We start from the raw sequence: 15,935 nt of genomic DNA on the forward strand, positions 1-15,935 counted from the left end.
GCTGAGCCCAGGGATCAAGACCACGAGACAGATCAATCAAATGCTGTGTGGTTTATAAAAGAAACAGCTTTTATCAGTGTCACAGGGGGCTCTCCCTGTACTTTTTATTCCACTGAGGCAAGAAACACACATTAGCACAGAAAAATTAGGGACTGTACTTTATTTACAGGGTAGAGAGGTGACTGGGATGTGACTTCATTTTTCTTTTTTATATTTTGACCCTCCCCGGGGTTACAGATATTTTCTCTTCAGCCTCCCTGAGTGACTAGGGGAAAATGCCTGACCCTCCCTAAACCATAAATAACCATATTTCACAGTTTCTGACTATGATAAATGGAGTAATTTTTGACATTTTAAAGGAAAACATGCTTATCAAACCCACTTGTGAGTTTTGAGGGTGTTTAACCCTTTGAAAACCTGGATCAACATCACTTTTCTTGTACTGCATTCAGATGCCTTTCATAAGTATTAAGTAAAGCAATATGGGTAAATATATTTATAGTATATGGATATATAAAGTAAATACAAATAAACCTTTGAACCCTGATCAATTTGGCAAGAAATGTCCAAAAAATTGCAAGAAATTAGTAGATTTAAATTCTTTTTTAAATGACTGAAGGATATATTTTTTTAATTTATAATTATCATTAATATATTTTTAAAATGATTCTACATATTATCTTTTTCTTTGTTTTTAAACATATTTTTAAGTCATTTCCTTCCTTTTTTACTTTCCCATTTTTTGTTTGGGGGTTTTAATGCTTTTTGCTAATTATTAAGTAATTATCACATATTTTTTAGTAATTTCTTGCTAATTTCTGGGCCATTTCTTATTAAGTTGCTCATTGCCTTTTTTCCATGTTTCTGAAAGAGATGAAGCCAATTACTCCAGGTTTCAAAGGTTTAAAATAAATTCAAAAATGACCATTTAAAGTTTCATGTCCCTTCCCTAAGCAGAATCCAAAAACATAACTCCCTTTCCGGGGCTTGAAAAGTTGAAGTGACTCCCTCATTTTGCACCACACCCTCCCCTCTCATAAATAATGAACAGTTCCTTAACATAAAAAATTAAGAATGTATCTTGGGTACATGTGTTGAAAGCTGCACTTACAAATGTGACCAAAAAATAATAAGCCAAAAGAAGTGGAGGAAAAAAAAGCACCGTAGATGAAAAAGCAACATCTGTAATCACTATACAGAGACTATTAAACGCCTAACTCTCCGACAAAGCATAAAGCTAAATGTCCCTGGTCTCTAACGTAGTAAACACCTCCCGACATAAACTGAAATAAAACTCCAACTAAACCCCTTCTGAAACATAAAAACTTAACTGAAACCGCACTGAAATCAAAAAAAGAACACAACAAAAAGACGGGGAAAAAAACAAAAAGACTAAAACTATCGACACCAAACAAACAATAGATCTCAATATAAGAGAGCGCCGGGCTGTGTTCTAACTAGGACACGGTGGGTTTTTTTAATACACAGCTGCCTTCTGAGCCTTAAAAGCAGCTTCTTATCAGAGAATTTGAGTGACAAGTCTATTCTCTGCTTACAATCTCAGCTCATGATTGTAAAAGACAGCTACACATGTCCCATCCAATCCAAGACAAATTAGTTGCTCTTTCTTTCCTCCCTTGGATGGGAGATCTTATCCAGGCGGACATGCTTAAGTTGTCAGTGGGTTTCTAAAACCCATATTGAACAGCATATTGACTGATGCAATCGCGGAGACACACATCATTAGGCTCATTAACAGTGAATGTAAAAGGGGAGGACGGCCTAACTGGTGTAGCGGGAGTCTGTGTCTCCTCTGATAACACTCGCTTTTAACAAGCAGAGCTCGGGCAAGATGCAGGCTGTCGGTATTAAAATGAAATGTGTGTGTGTGTGTGTGTGTGTGTGATATGCGTGCTAATAAATAGCTTGTTTGACATGATGCTATTCTCATTCGCACAGTTTGCTCTGTGATAACCGGGCGGATTGTGGCCTCGTAAAGACGCTCCATGTGTTGTTTTAGGAAGCCATTACAAACTGGGCCGTCTCCATTACAAGGGCTATCTGATCATTATTACCGCCATCTGTAAAGCACACTCAAACCTTAGTCTGCCAGCCGCAGCTGCACACACACACACACTAACTTCCGCTGTGATATATATGTGTGTATCCAAACGTGACACAGCGGCTGTTCCCCTCGTCACATTGGGTCAACACGTTTTTTTGCTCCAACCTACTTAGCTGAGCTCCACAATCCCGTTGAAACGGCCAACTCGCAAGTCTCTTTTGCGAGGCCGAACCCCAACACCCGTGCAATGCAATCGCAATCTTTCCAGCCAGAACTGCCCCCGCACCCTTCAAAGGCTCATCACAGGACGCACATCTAATGCAGAGAGAAGGCCGGTTAAAGCCTCAGCCGGGCTCACTGCTTTGAAGCGACTGCTCCAGCCCCTCCAATAGGAGCCAAATCATTTCCCTTCCCTCTACCATTCCATTGTGCGAGAGGTGCACCAGGCGGCTCTATTTGGTGGCCGCATGTGGGGCGCCTTCAAGGATCACGCCACTCCATTCCAGAGAGCAGGGCCACTACAGGAAATGAGACTCTCCCGGATGCACAGGGGCTTCTCGATAAATATATTCATGCATTCATGTATATTTCAAATAAGAGTTTGACTCAGCCCGCATAATGCACATGCAAGGTTCCCCGACTTTCAGATTCTTGACATGCACGAGGTGCTACAATCAGAAGTGTATAAATAAATCAGAAAATGCAGCAAACAGAGCTACTAAAAGCAGCAACACAAGGCCTGGGCCCCGGCGCTGCAGAAAGGACTTGCGGAGGTTTGTCTGCAAAGAAAAGCTTTCATCTCGCAGACAGGAGAGGAGAAGAGAGGAGTGATGTGGCGGAGGTTCGCGCTGTCATGTTTCACAGTGGGGGGACTTGAGAGACAGATGAGGAGGATAGCTAAAAGTAGACAAAGTTTTCAGTTGCAGGGGGGGAAAAAATGGGAGATGAGAGTGCGGAGAGAGCGCCGCACATTAAGATTAGCAAGTTAAAATCACAGCGTGAAATATTATATTATGGAGCCTTAAGAGGACAGGCTACCACGGTTACTCATTAAATCGAGTCAACGCAACGCCTTCGGTCTTACTCTCCGCATAGTTCATAAAGCGAGCGGGGAGAGGTTTAGGATATTGTGTTTGCTTTAGCAGACCTTCGCTCCGATTTCCAATATCGGGGAGATGAGAGGCTTCCACGGCCAAGCACATCATGGGGGAGAATAAACACACATCTGATGGGAAACATGTGTGTGGGAGATGAAACGGCCTCCCTCATATGAATGAGGATGAAATATAGACCTGTGTCCTGCTGCGCTCCAATCAGGGCCGTAAGAAGTCGGCGTGGAGGGGAAACGGCAGACCCCCGACAGACTCTCTCACTCATCACACACACACACACACACACACACACACAGACAGACAAGCTGCCAATATGGCCATTCTGTAGCAGATTCATGTGGAGGCCAGAGTCTGACAGTGACATCTCCATTCACTCTCAAATTCTTTTTCTCCTCCCAACATGCATGGACACACACACTCACACAGAGCCAGAGGCCATGGGAGGAGGAGCAGCGGCGGGGCATAAAAAAGCCTTTCTCCCTGCCGTGGGTCTCTGTGGGGTTTAGCATGGCATTATGGGAAGATTAGACTTTAGAGTGCTCTACTATCTGATGTCATTGTTGGTTTTATGTTGTCTGGTCGGCTTGTGGAACTCGGACCTGATGGCAGGCACATTTCCCCTCCAAACAAAATGCTCGGCTTGTGATTGATTGCAGGTTCCTATTGTATCTGTCTGGTATGGCTCTATTGGAAGAAGAATTAGTGAGACAAAAAGTCATGGAAAACGCTCCACATCTGACTCCATCAATCAAGTCAGCAATCAAAATAATTCAATTAAGAGACTTAAATCCCGCTGGCTTACGAGTCCCTGCTCCAATAGCCCAGAGACAAACTCAATTTACTGACAATCCATACATGATAGCATTAACTCCACTTTAAGGCTCAAATCTTTTTCCATTACTTACATTTTCTAAATATCAAGGGAAATGCAAAGGAAATAGCTGAGTTATACTGTTTACTTAGGGAGAGAACTACTCGGAAAAAAATTAAATAAACAAGAGCAACTCTGAATACATAATAAAATTGCAGACAGGCCATCCAGACAACTAAACTAATTTGCAAGTTGTTTAGAAGGACCCATTTGCAAAACACAGAAACTTTAGAAATGTTTTTTTTATAGATCTGGTAAATGGCTGTGTAGAGATGCAGAGACTGGGAGAGGGAGGTTTGCTGAATATGTGTGTAATTGTCTTTTTCCCCCCGTTTCCGAGGTGTGAAAGGGAATGCAGGGTTGCACTGGGGTGTCCCAGGGAGAGGCGATTGAAGCGTCAGTCACAGCTGCCACACAGAGCCCCGGCGCGCAGCAAATCCCAGGCCCGGCCCTCGTGGGCGGAGGGGCCGGGGCCGGGCCTGGGAGCAGCGGGAGTCCCACAGGCCTTTTTTCTTCCAACTCCTCTCACCAGCACAAGGGGGACCGGGATCACGCTGGGAGTTTGCTTAGAAAAGGCTGAGCCAAGACTTGGCAGAATGGGTTAACGGAGGCATGCACGCACACTCACTCACACACACTAAAACGAACGCTTTTTGGGCTGTCTGTCTTGCCTTTGGGCATGGTGGGAAAAAAGATGAAGTAGGGGGAAAAAAAATCTGAGATAAATCAAACTTCCAGTTAACATCTGAAAATTCGGGACATACATTTAGACACAAACACACACACACACACACACACACACACACACACACACACACACACACACACACACACACACACACACACACACACACATAAAGTAAGAATGGGACTTCTCAAACAAGATTACTGGAGAAATGAGTGGTTTTTGCTTGATGCCTGGGGAGCCTAATAGTGGTAAAGTCCCGAGGATTATACACTGTGCCATTTCCATGCTCGCCCTAATAGTCTCCATGTCCTGCCTCTGTATGCCATAGATGGATTATGATGCTTTATAATTAACGTGGGGGAGGGGGGAGATGTTTCAGACCGCCCATCTGCCACACTGACACACTTACGGGGGGTATCCCTTGGGAAAAAAGGGGCCGCTACTACACTATTCCATTACTTTATCATTCTATCATTCTATTATCCTACCACTCCATTCAATTACACTGTCACTCCATTAGTGAAGAATGAGCATGTTCCAAAGCGCTCTATGATGATCATTAATGGTATGTTCAGAGCTGGTTGGGTATGGTCATGCTTCATCCAGTCTCTACTTGTAAAATATTAACTGTTACAAAAGTAAAGCTCACTTTAGTTCCACTCAAGGAGCCACGGGCAAGTGGTTAAACCATTCCCATGAGAAATTTATATTATATTATATTATATTATATTATATTATATTTTATATTATATTATATTATATTATATTTATTATATTAATCTTGAGTGACATTAAATTCATTTTGGAACAGAAAATAATATTTTGTGGAATATAAAAGCTCATTTTTGACAATGGGAAGTTTGACAAGTCTGACAAAAGGTCCACTTTTTTTTTCTGCAGAACTTTCAACTTCATTTCATGGTCTTCCTCAGGAGATGGACAATGCTTCATGACAAGACCAAAGGAAGTTGATAAAATTACTATTAAAGCTGGTCAACCATGAGTAAGGATTTGCTTCGTTCTGGAGGGTTTTTTTGGTTTTTTTTTGGACCACTATACTTTGTGTAATTTTTTAAATGTGGTTGAAAGCTTCAGAAAAAGCTAGTAAAATTACTAGTGGAGTTAGTAAGTCAACCTTTGATTAGTTTTCTTGTTTGTTTTGGGGTCTACTATACATTTTTAATTTTGTACTTACAGTTGAAAACTGTGCTGAAACTAGTACATGAGACAATTGGAGATTTTCCGTTTGGTTTTACTATACTCTATACTTTTTGTAATTTTGTAGATGTGTTGAAAGTTGGAAAAACTAGGAAATTGTAGTAAAACAAAATCCTAGTAAAAATACTAGTAAAGGTAGTAAGTGATCTTGTGTTAAAATTGCTTTTCTATTACAGTTTTTTTAATGACTAGAAAAGCTAGTAAGAGGTCCTTGAGTTGACATTATTTTGTCCAATATACGTTTTAGTATTGTATCGCTGCTGCTGAAAGCTCCAGCTAGTAAGTGGACTCTACATTTTGATTTTTGGTCTAATATTCTCTTAATATTCTCCTAAAGCTAGTACCTGTACAGTGAGCTGAGATCATTTCTCTCTCTCTCTCTCTTTTTTTTTTGTATTATCAGTAGATGTAATAAAATTACTGGGAAAGCTATTAAGTAAACCATGAGTTAGTTTTGTGTTTCGTTTTGGGGTCTTTTATATATTTTATAATTTGAATTGGAAGGCTATTACCAAAACTAGTAAGTGGTAAGTAGGTCTTTTTTTTGTCAAATAAAGTTTTTGTAGTTTTGTAGATGCTGTTACAAGCTCTAGAGAGTGCTAGTAAAAATACTAGAAAAGTTAGTAAGTAAACCATAAGTTGTTTTTTTTTTTTTTGTCTAATAACCTTTGTGTAGGTTGAAAGCATTAGAAAAAAGATGAAAATGAACTAAGCTTGTAAGTGGCCTATCAGTTACGTTTGATATGCAATTAAAAGCTCCAGCAAAAGTTAATTAAATTACAAGAAAAGCTAGTAAATTAACTTTGAGTTAGTTTTTTGTTTTGGTTGTAGGGTCTTCTATATTGTTGTAATTTTGTACATAGAGTTGAAATCTACTCATAAAACTAGCAAGTAAGTTAATGTAGTAAGATTTTTTGTATAATACACTTTTTGTATGTTTAAAGCTCCAGAAAAGGCTAGTAAGAATATTTTGAAAGATAGTAAGTGGACCTTGAGTTAGGATTTTTTTGTCCAATAGTCTTTCTGTAGGTTGAAAGTACCAGAAAAAAAGCTCGAAAAGTTGCACCCAAAGCTTATAAGTGGACTGTTAATTTTTTAGATGGCACTGAAAGCTCCAGAAAAAAAGTTCATTACAAATTACAAACAAAGCTAGTTGTTAAACCTTGAGTTTGATTTTTGTTATGTTTTCAAGTTAGGATTATTTATGTCTCGTACATTTTTAAAATTAGATGTGATTGAAAGCATTGAATTAATATTCATAAAATTACTAGTAAAAATATTATTAAAGGTAGTAAGTAGACTGAGTATTTGTGGTTGTTTTTTTGTCGTTCTGCACTAAAGAAGTTAAGAAGAAGTTTTCTACACTTTCATAATTTAATGACTTAAATCTTTCATCTATGACATTTCTTACTTATTAATAAGCATGCACTCCTGGTCCCATCCCACCACAGTGCTTGTTGGGATCCCTCAGCCCCTTCCCCAAAGTCCTGGCACAGTAAATTCAAACCTCTCCACAAAACGTCTTTGGAGTGCCACAAACTGGGGGAAACAGATCCCTCGCCGCCTGTATGCCGGTGACAACTCATGACGTCTTAAAGAACTTGTAGTGCAGCTGGCTGTTAAGGTTGCCTGCCCGCTGTTTGGGCCTGGCGTCTGACGAGGTCTGCCTCCACAGCACAGAGGGGTTCTCTGAGAAAGAGTTAAGTCTATGAGGTCAGTCCAGAGGAGGAGGTTACGAGTTCCCGAGTCGGAGCCGCAGGGGTAATGGTTTTAGAGATGGCTGTCACACAGATCCGTTCCACTGTCCAACACCGCCGCTGATCTCCACCAATCCAAGTCCGCTTGCTTTTCAATCGCTCAACTTTCTCTCCCTGTCCCCCTTTCTTCTTTTCTCCCTCTCTTTCCCCCTCGCACTGACACATGGAAGTAATCTGGGAGCTATACGCTGGACTGAAAGGATGTGCGGTTGAGCCCAGGGCTGCATTTCAACGCTCTACATTAGCTTCCTTTCCTCTCCTGTTTAATCCCCTTATTTTCAACTGCTCTTATGTAAAAGAACTAAGATGGCAAACAAAAGGCAGACTTTTCCCCGCTTTTGCCCAACTTTTTTTTTCCCCTCCCCGCTTCCTGTAACTCTGCATCCCTACATTTTCACTCGATTCAGCCAAAGCGCAGGCGAGGCGACGACGAGAAGAAATCTTTAGGAAAGCTTTCCAGCGCCTGTGCCTCTGCTTGGCAGAGCTGGAGCTGATGGGAACTTCCCGGTCGCTGCCAGCCAGGCCTCCGTCTAATGAAGCCGGGTCGCTAACAGCCTGTAAGGCAGCCACTGTTCAGCCACTCCACACTCGTCCACCGCTCGGCCCTCAACACTTTCACAGGGGCACACTGGCACGCTTCTAACACTTCCTTAATGCTCCTCTGTGGCTGGACAAAGAACAATGGCTCACCGACATGCACTCTCAAGCACTCATTCACTTCCATAGGCTTATACTTGTCCCTTTCATATGAGATTTAGTGTCCCTTAATTGTAGCATGGACACACAAAATGAGTAAAAATAAACAAAACTTGAATTGATTTATAATTTTTTGTGAAAAATAATTGCACGTCAAATTACTGCACCAGATAAATCACATTTGCAACACTTTGTGTTTGTTTTGGCTCACTTCAATCAGCGTGGTTTTATTACCAAAACAATTATGTCGAGTCGCACAACGTTTCAACAAGTTTGTTAATAGTTTTCTGTGACTCACGGCAGACAACTAAAACCCATGTCTGTCACGCCTATGTGAGAAAAAGAGGTTCTCAGGATTAATTGTCTGCTCTGGGGCTGTAACTAACAATTATTTTTATTATCAATTTACTTGTGTGCTACTTTATTGGTAAACTGATTTGCATTTAAGTCTATAAAATCATGAAAAACACCCATGAGAATTTCTTGGAGCCAAAAAATTGCTTGTTTTGTACAAAAAAGAATCCAAAACACAATTGTTAATTTATATATATATATATATAATAGGGGTGGGTTAGGGTTAGGCAATATATAGGGCTACTACGGGATGATATAAACTTGCCAGTTGTCAGAAGATTTTCCATCTTTTTATTGTGGTATATATGCCTGGTTGCATTAAGTTGTATTAACTGGATTGTTGCATCAAAGTGACAAAGTATCTCAATCTGTCAGTTTTTTTAATTCCCTGGATAAACTTAAAAACCCTCAGACATTCCTGTCTGGTGTGTTAAGCCAAAAACAGTTTCTCAACTATTTAGAAGTTTCTAGAAATTACAATATATAACAAATGATATTATTAAAGTATGCAGTAATAAGAGATTTTATCAATATTGCCTTCCCCTGATGGATTATTTTTGTTTTTGATCAGCTAACTGATTGATTGTATAATCTTTTCATCTCTTACTTCTTCCAACTGACTCATTGCCTTCAGCTGTTGCCCCAGTTGAGAATCAGTCTCTGTAATATATCTTGAAAGAAAACCAACTGTAACTTTGGGTCATGAGGACTTCTTTGGATCACATACGTCCAAAAAAAAAAAAAGGGTTGCAAATGCTCCAAAAGCCGGAGAATGAAACCGGGGTTCATGTGCACGACTGCTCGAAAATAAAGAAATGAAAGCATCAATAACACACAAAAAGCAGAATGATCAGTTTTCAGTGATGTGGCAGCCAAACCACCAGTGGATAAAGTGAGTCCATCTGGAGCGAAACCATGATGGAAAAACTGCTTTTTTTCCCCCCTGAAATAACCTAAAGCTCCTGCAACCCCTTTTTCTGAACCCAGGTGCCTCATATAGATAACCAAATGAAGAATCTGTCGTTACACACCGCTGAAACAACAGACATGTCGACACAGAAGTGCACGCACATAAAAGCAAACGCAGCTGTCCTCAGAGAGAGACACAGGGTGCCTTTACAGCACCGTGGGCCAGTTGCTTTCCAGAAGTATTTCTTATTGGTCAGCCCCTCTCTCTTTCTCTGTGAGTGGGGCTCAGGCTCTGAATCCTCTCTGTGTGTAATGAGATCTTTATCAGAGGGAAACACGATCAGAGTCGAAAGGGGGAGAAAGGGGGGGACTCGGGGAAAAGCAGGGAGCGAGAAGGTATATCGCGAGGGGTAAAGGGGGCAAGCAGCAGGGCGCGGGGCAGGGGAGAAACAAAAACAGGCCTCTGACCCTCTCAGCAGTGACCCACACTGCAGCGAGCGGCAAAGGGGAGCGTTTGCCGAACTCTCGGCGAGGAAGCGTGTTTCGGTTCTTTCCCCAAAGTTTCACCCGAGTCTTGCTCAACAGGTTGCGGCAGTTTCAGGATTTTGCAGTTGCAGTTTGTTTTTGTAAGCTCCCACTGAAATCCTCGTTAGATTTAAATGTCAGCACGGGAAAGCGATTCTGAACGCCACTTTGCAGGAGTCAAAGTGTCAACTCTGTGAGAACAAACCCCTTAAAAAATGTACTGTGATAACATCTGGTTCCAAAAACAAAGATAAGACGGTCATTTGTTTTTTCCTAATTAGCTCATAGGGAAAAAAACGATTTTACCCCAATTATCTTATCGGATAAAGCTAATTATGAAAACACAACTTGACCTTTAATCAGGCCTTCTGTGCACCTATTCTACTAATAGCAGCCACATAATATTATGGAACTACTGTGGAAATGTATTTAACAGTGAGGAGAAAAGTAACGCCCGCACACTTTCTCCTTTATTGGAGTTTAACCGTCTTTCCTTCATTGGAATTTGATCTTGTTTTTTTGGTGTTTTTTTTGTGTCCTTTTTGTATGTATCGAAGATTAGTTTGTTTTCCCTTAACCTTAATTTAATACAATTTTAAACATGTGATGTAGACTGATCATTAATTTTAATATAAATTATTTTTTATATAAAGTTGCAGTTCTGATATATAAAATCTTAATATAAAGTTCTGATTAATCAAGATAATTTTGATGTTTTGGCCGCACTGTTTTTCTTTTCCCTTTGTACTCTGTATTTCCGAAATAATTTATTGAATTGTTGATTGTCAATTGTTTTACCACCCCGAGCGGTTCAGATGGTTAACCACGCCTGCCACTGTAGAGCTTGTCAACCTATTAGTGTGCTTTATGTATAAATATAAGTGTGGTTTCATGTTTTTCAAACATTTTGACCTGACAGAGATCCAAGTAGGATCGAAGCGTTGTCTTCAGTAAACTTGTGTGGTGTGGAGTGAGTGTGCAGGCATTACTTTTTCCTCATGTACTGTTTTTTGATAGCTTTGCACTTACGTGATGTGAATTTAACTACCTCCTATTTCCTTCTTTAATGGTAAAATTGCCACCTCATCATTTTTAAGTCTTTTTGTTCCTCTTAAAAGTTGTTTTTTCTCTTTTGGAAAAAAATTAAACACGTTTGCTAAATATCACAGGGGTAATCAAACCGAGTTTAATCATCAAGCTCCCTCAACCTTTAAACCATACGAGCAAGAGACCAAACCAGTCAACTGTTAAACTGTGAGCCAGGCAGCTGAGGTCGACGGACAGCAAAATAAGATGAGTAAGCAAAGACCCACAGCAACACAAGGCTTTAGCTGACTTTTATCAACACAAACGCCTCTCTGCCTGTTATGCCATTTTGTGCACTTTTGTGGGCTTCAGACCCGACACGGGGGCCAAAAAATGTCTGCAAACTGTTTCCAAGCCTCGCCAAAAAAAGCGAGGGGTTCAAAATTAGTGCAAGCAGACTCCTGGCCGGCCTGTGGCTGTTTCCTCGCTGTGTGTTTTCAAAGGTGTGCAAATGTGTGTGTGTGTTTTCTCTCTCTCTCTCCCATCATTTTTGTTTGTCTCCTGAGCTGCTGCAAACAGGGCTGTGGTAGCTACAGGTCATGAGGTAAATATTAGCTAAGGAGGGTTAGAGGACGTGCAGAAACCACTCATAGCAACCCTGTCAGATTATCATTAAATTGGCATCGCTGCAGAATTCCTGAGCACAGTGTGTGTGTGTGTGTGTGTGTGTGTGTGTGTGTGTGTGTGTGTGTGTGTGTGTGTGTGTGTGTGTAGCATGCCTGTACATTGCTGTGCTAGCTTCAGCCAAACCGACGGGACGTGATCAGTCATAACAAAGTGACATTTTCGGGCGTAATCCCACTCAGCTAAATGAGAACTAATCCGATTTGCTCTGATCAAATGTTAGATGCTTCTTTACCGGCCGAGGACGTTGACACATCCGGCCTGCTTCTTCCACCCCCTTTTACCCCCCCTCACCATTTCACTCATCCGGCTTCAAATTAAATATCAAAAATACATCCTGCAGCAAAAATCACCGATGTTTCGTCTCCTTCCTCCTTCCAGACGGCGCTACAGCGATGATGTATGTTGCCTGTTCAAGCATGCTGCGAGGAAATCAATTAAGCAAACCCCAGTTATTGATAATGCGGGAGCGGGGAGTGATGGCATCCTCACATGGAAATCCATAACAGCAGGGCCGCTCTGAGTGAGCCTGCACACAAATAAAGTAAAAACACACACACACACACACCGTATAGTGGCCCAAACCTGCTGGTTTCCTATACTTTGTGTCATAACTCATGGCCTGTAGGGAGGCACTGGTATTGTTATATTCTGTGTGTATGTGGTACAGTGTGCAAGCAGAGGGCCAGATTAATTTATTAGCCGAGGCAGCAGTGCTCCCCAAAGTGGGAACAGGAAGTAAGACATCGTAAATCTAGATAAGTCACCAGATAGTGTACTGTACATTTCTATAGGCCTCTCTCTCTCTCTTTCCCTTTGTATTATCACTATGGAGTAATATAGGCCAAGACAGGGAGATGGAGTTTAAAACAACAAACAGTGAAGACTGATGCTGATTGCCGCACAAGTATTCCTTTTTTTATTGCCTATCAGACACTGCTGCTGACAGATACGTTTCAGAAGAAAAACAGGTTTGTCTTTTGTTATTGCAAAGCCTGCACACAGCAAGATAATTGTCTATTGTTTTCTAAGCGCAGAGCAGCAGGATAATTAGGTTGAGGGAACACTTTGCAGAGTGCATTATTGTTCCACTGTGAACTTTATGAAATATTCGGCCGGCGTGAGGGATTTTACAAGGAGCCGGGCGGAGTGAACAGATGGAGAAATGATCTTCCAATCCCTAAACCAGCGTGGTAACCTTCTAAGACATTCCCTGCAGGTGACATCATCAATCAATAAATGTCTCGTTTTTTCTCGTGTGTCTACCCCATGACTGACACGAGGTGTGTGGAGTTTTTTTGTGCAATATGTGTGTGTGTGTGTGTGTGTACGTGTGTGTGTCTGATGACGCTCATTGTTCCACTACCTCTGCAGCTATAGAGTCAAATAAAAGCTGATGGGCCGTAGTCTCACCATTAGGACCAGGCCACACACACTCACATACCCACACACACACACATATCCACACACACTCCAGTGAACATGGCAGCAATATTCATACCCACTGACTGCACAACGAGCTCCTATGACATCTGACATTTAGGGGATAAATCATGGATTCACTTGAATGAGTAAGTTCTAGTTATAAGCTGGTCTAGCTACTCTCCATTTCCCCCTCGGTGCACTGAGCTCATATGAAGGTCAGATCCATACAGACATACAGGAGAGAGAGATTTTTTTTTCTTTTTCTCTCCTCCTTTTTAGTTTATTTTCCCCTTATGTATGCTTTCCAACATCATGCAAATGTGGGAGTCAAGTCTAAGTGGGTGATAATTGTTACCAGAGCGTATTTTATTATCAGCAGTCTGGGCTCACTCTGCTTGTTTTGAAGGGAATAATATGAATCTTTAGAAAAATGTCTGGCTTCAGCTCCTTGTTTTTTGTTTCTTTTTTTTTGAGAAACTTGCCCTTGATTTTAGAGAAATTAGGCTGGATGCCTGCCAGGATCATTATGAAAATGTTTAATTTGTTTCAAGCATTTCTTCCTCTGATATGTGAACCCATCTTACCACACATTTGTTTTTTGAAGCAAACTTGGGAGAGTTGGGAGGCAGTGTAGGCCCTCACAAGAAACCCAGGAGAAATCTCTTTACCTGGAAGTACACCTTGACACACTTGGCATGCTTTCCTTGACTTTTATTATCCATTCTCCTCTCAGCTAATTACCTCACTTGCAAGAAATTGCAGGCAGGAAGTAGACAAATCTCACGACTCGGAGATAGCTGTCCAAGCAAACTTTGGCCTCACTCTGGTAATAAAAGTGGCATGTAATATTATCATAAATATTACATGCAACCCATCCATTATTGTGTTTTAAGTGAGGCCTACTGTATATTGTATACGCCTGCACCTACTGTGTTTCTTTGGTGTTGGGAAATCCCCCACTGAGAAATAAATCAACAAAACACTGCGCGGCGCAGGAATGACAATTAAAACACATTATGTTCTTTCTCCGATAATTGCCACATTTTAACAGAACATTTAACCCAGCGTGCACACAACTTTTCCAGTCATGTCAGCCCTCCATTACGCACACACACAGCGAGTTTGGCATGCTTGTGCAGAAAAAAAATGAAATCGGAGACTTACTTGGGATTTTGCGAGCTCCAAATTATAGTCTCCAGCGATTTCGCCGATGGTAGCGCCGACCTGCACATTAAAATAAAGATCCAGAGATAATACTTCCAACAAGCGAGTCCCGCCATGCTGATGAATGTAGAAGACAGTGAGCCGAGAACTCAGAGCGTCGGACGGTGCGCCTGGCAGCCTTTATGTGCGGTTCGCTCGGTGGGAAGGTGAGCAAGAATCAGTCGGGAGCATGTGAGGTCGATATCAGATACATGTCCTTCTGTCCGACCTTTTAAAAATCTGCTCCAGACCCCCGTGTCCTTGACTGAACTGGACTTGAGAAGAGAAAAAAAAATGATCAGCAGCCCCGAGTGTCCTGGTTGACCTGTGGCTGAGACAAAAAACAGCCCTCCGCGACCTTCTTACTCTATGGAGACAAGTCAACGATGCGATCCGATGTGCGATGAAACAGATCTAACCACAATGTTTGGCGATGCGGCTGCCGATGAAGCGCTGCGTCTTTGTCAAAGCCCCCCTGATGGTGTCTGTACCTGTCGCTGGATATAGCCTACAGATGACCACATTCATCCATCAGTCACAACTCCGCAGCACGCTGGGAATCTCGAGGTCCACTTCATTCCAGTGTTATCTTTCACTCCTCCTCCCCCCTTTGCTATTCTTCTTCGCAAAAAGGAATTGAGTTTCTATTGTAAATATTCCTCCGGGCTCTCAGCGCCGTTCCGCGTGCGTGTTGCGCTCCAGCAGGGTCGACTCTAGTCCGACTGGGACATGCTGCGTGGCCGGGTGTGTAAATAAACTGTCCCCTCTCTCCTTGTCTGTTGCTGCTCGGACACAAAAAAAAAAGTGTCGAGGTGAAGGTTAGATCTGCTCACCTGTGCCTCTAAATCCGCACGCCAACATTTCCATGCCGGTATCTGTTTTTTTTCAACCGTGTAAAAACACTCTCTGCGCTCCGATAAGTGCAGCAGCTCGAGCTCAACTGTAACCCGAGCCGAAGAGGAGCGCGGAGGGGGACAGCCCACAGTGCGCGCCGCGGCCAATCACAGCGCTCTGTCCGAACTTGGAAGCAGGAAGCGAAGGCATTTATGGGGACGTGGAGGGGGTGGGAGGTAAGGGAGGGGAGGGAGTCTGTTATTGGGTTGACCCCACATCTCCGTTCCCCCCTCCACCACCACCTCGGCCCGAGTCATCGACCCAAATTGAAATGGACTTTGGAGTTATTCGTCATACTGAAAGCTTTGGTGAGGAAAACGAGCGCGATAGGCTGTTGGAGCGTGCGTAAAAGTGGCTACAGAGGAAAAACTTTGGCCCCTTTAAACCCCTTGACTGACTTTTCCCTGTGGACCCCTGGATTAAACATTATGCCATGACATTCCTATAACATAGGCCTATCAAAATGTCGCCATAGAGAATTATAATTATGTCTGTGGTGGGTGAAGCC

General features: G+C 42.1%; 1 protein-coding gene across 1 annotated transcript in view; it reads right to left on the reverse strand.

Moving 5' to 3' along the window:
• efnb1 (ephrin-B1) overlaps positions 1-15,464 on the reverse strand; it is a 68,463-nt gene extending 52,999 nt beyond the window's left edge. Inside the window, exon 1 of the mRNA XM_042493378.1 lies at positions 14,495-15,464. Coding sequence (XP_042349312.1) covers positions 14,495-14,610 — 116 coding nt within the window. The 5' untranslated portion in view covers positions 14,611-15,464. The remainder of the gene's footprint in view (positions 1-14,494) is intronic.
• Between the last annotated feature and the right edge of the window lie 471 nt (positions 15,465-15,935).

This window comes from Plectropomus leopardus, chromosome 9 (genome assembly GCF_008729295.1).
Source record: "Plectropomus leopardus isolate mb chromosome 9, YSFRI_Pleo_2.0, whole genome shotgun sequence".
NCBI lineage: Eukaryota > Metazoa > Chordata > Actinopteri > Perciformes > Serranidae > Plectropomus > Plectropomus leopardus.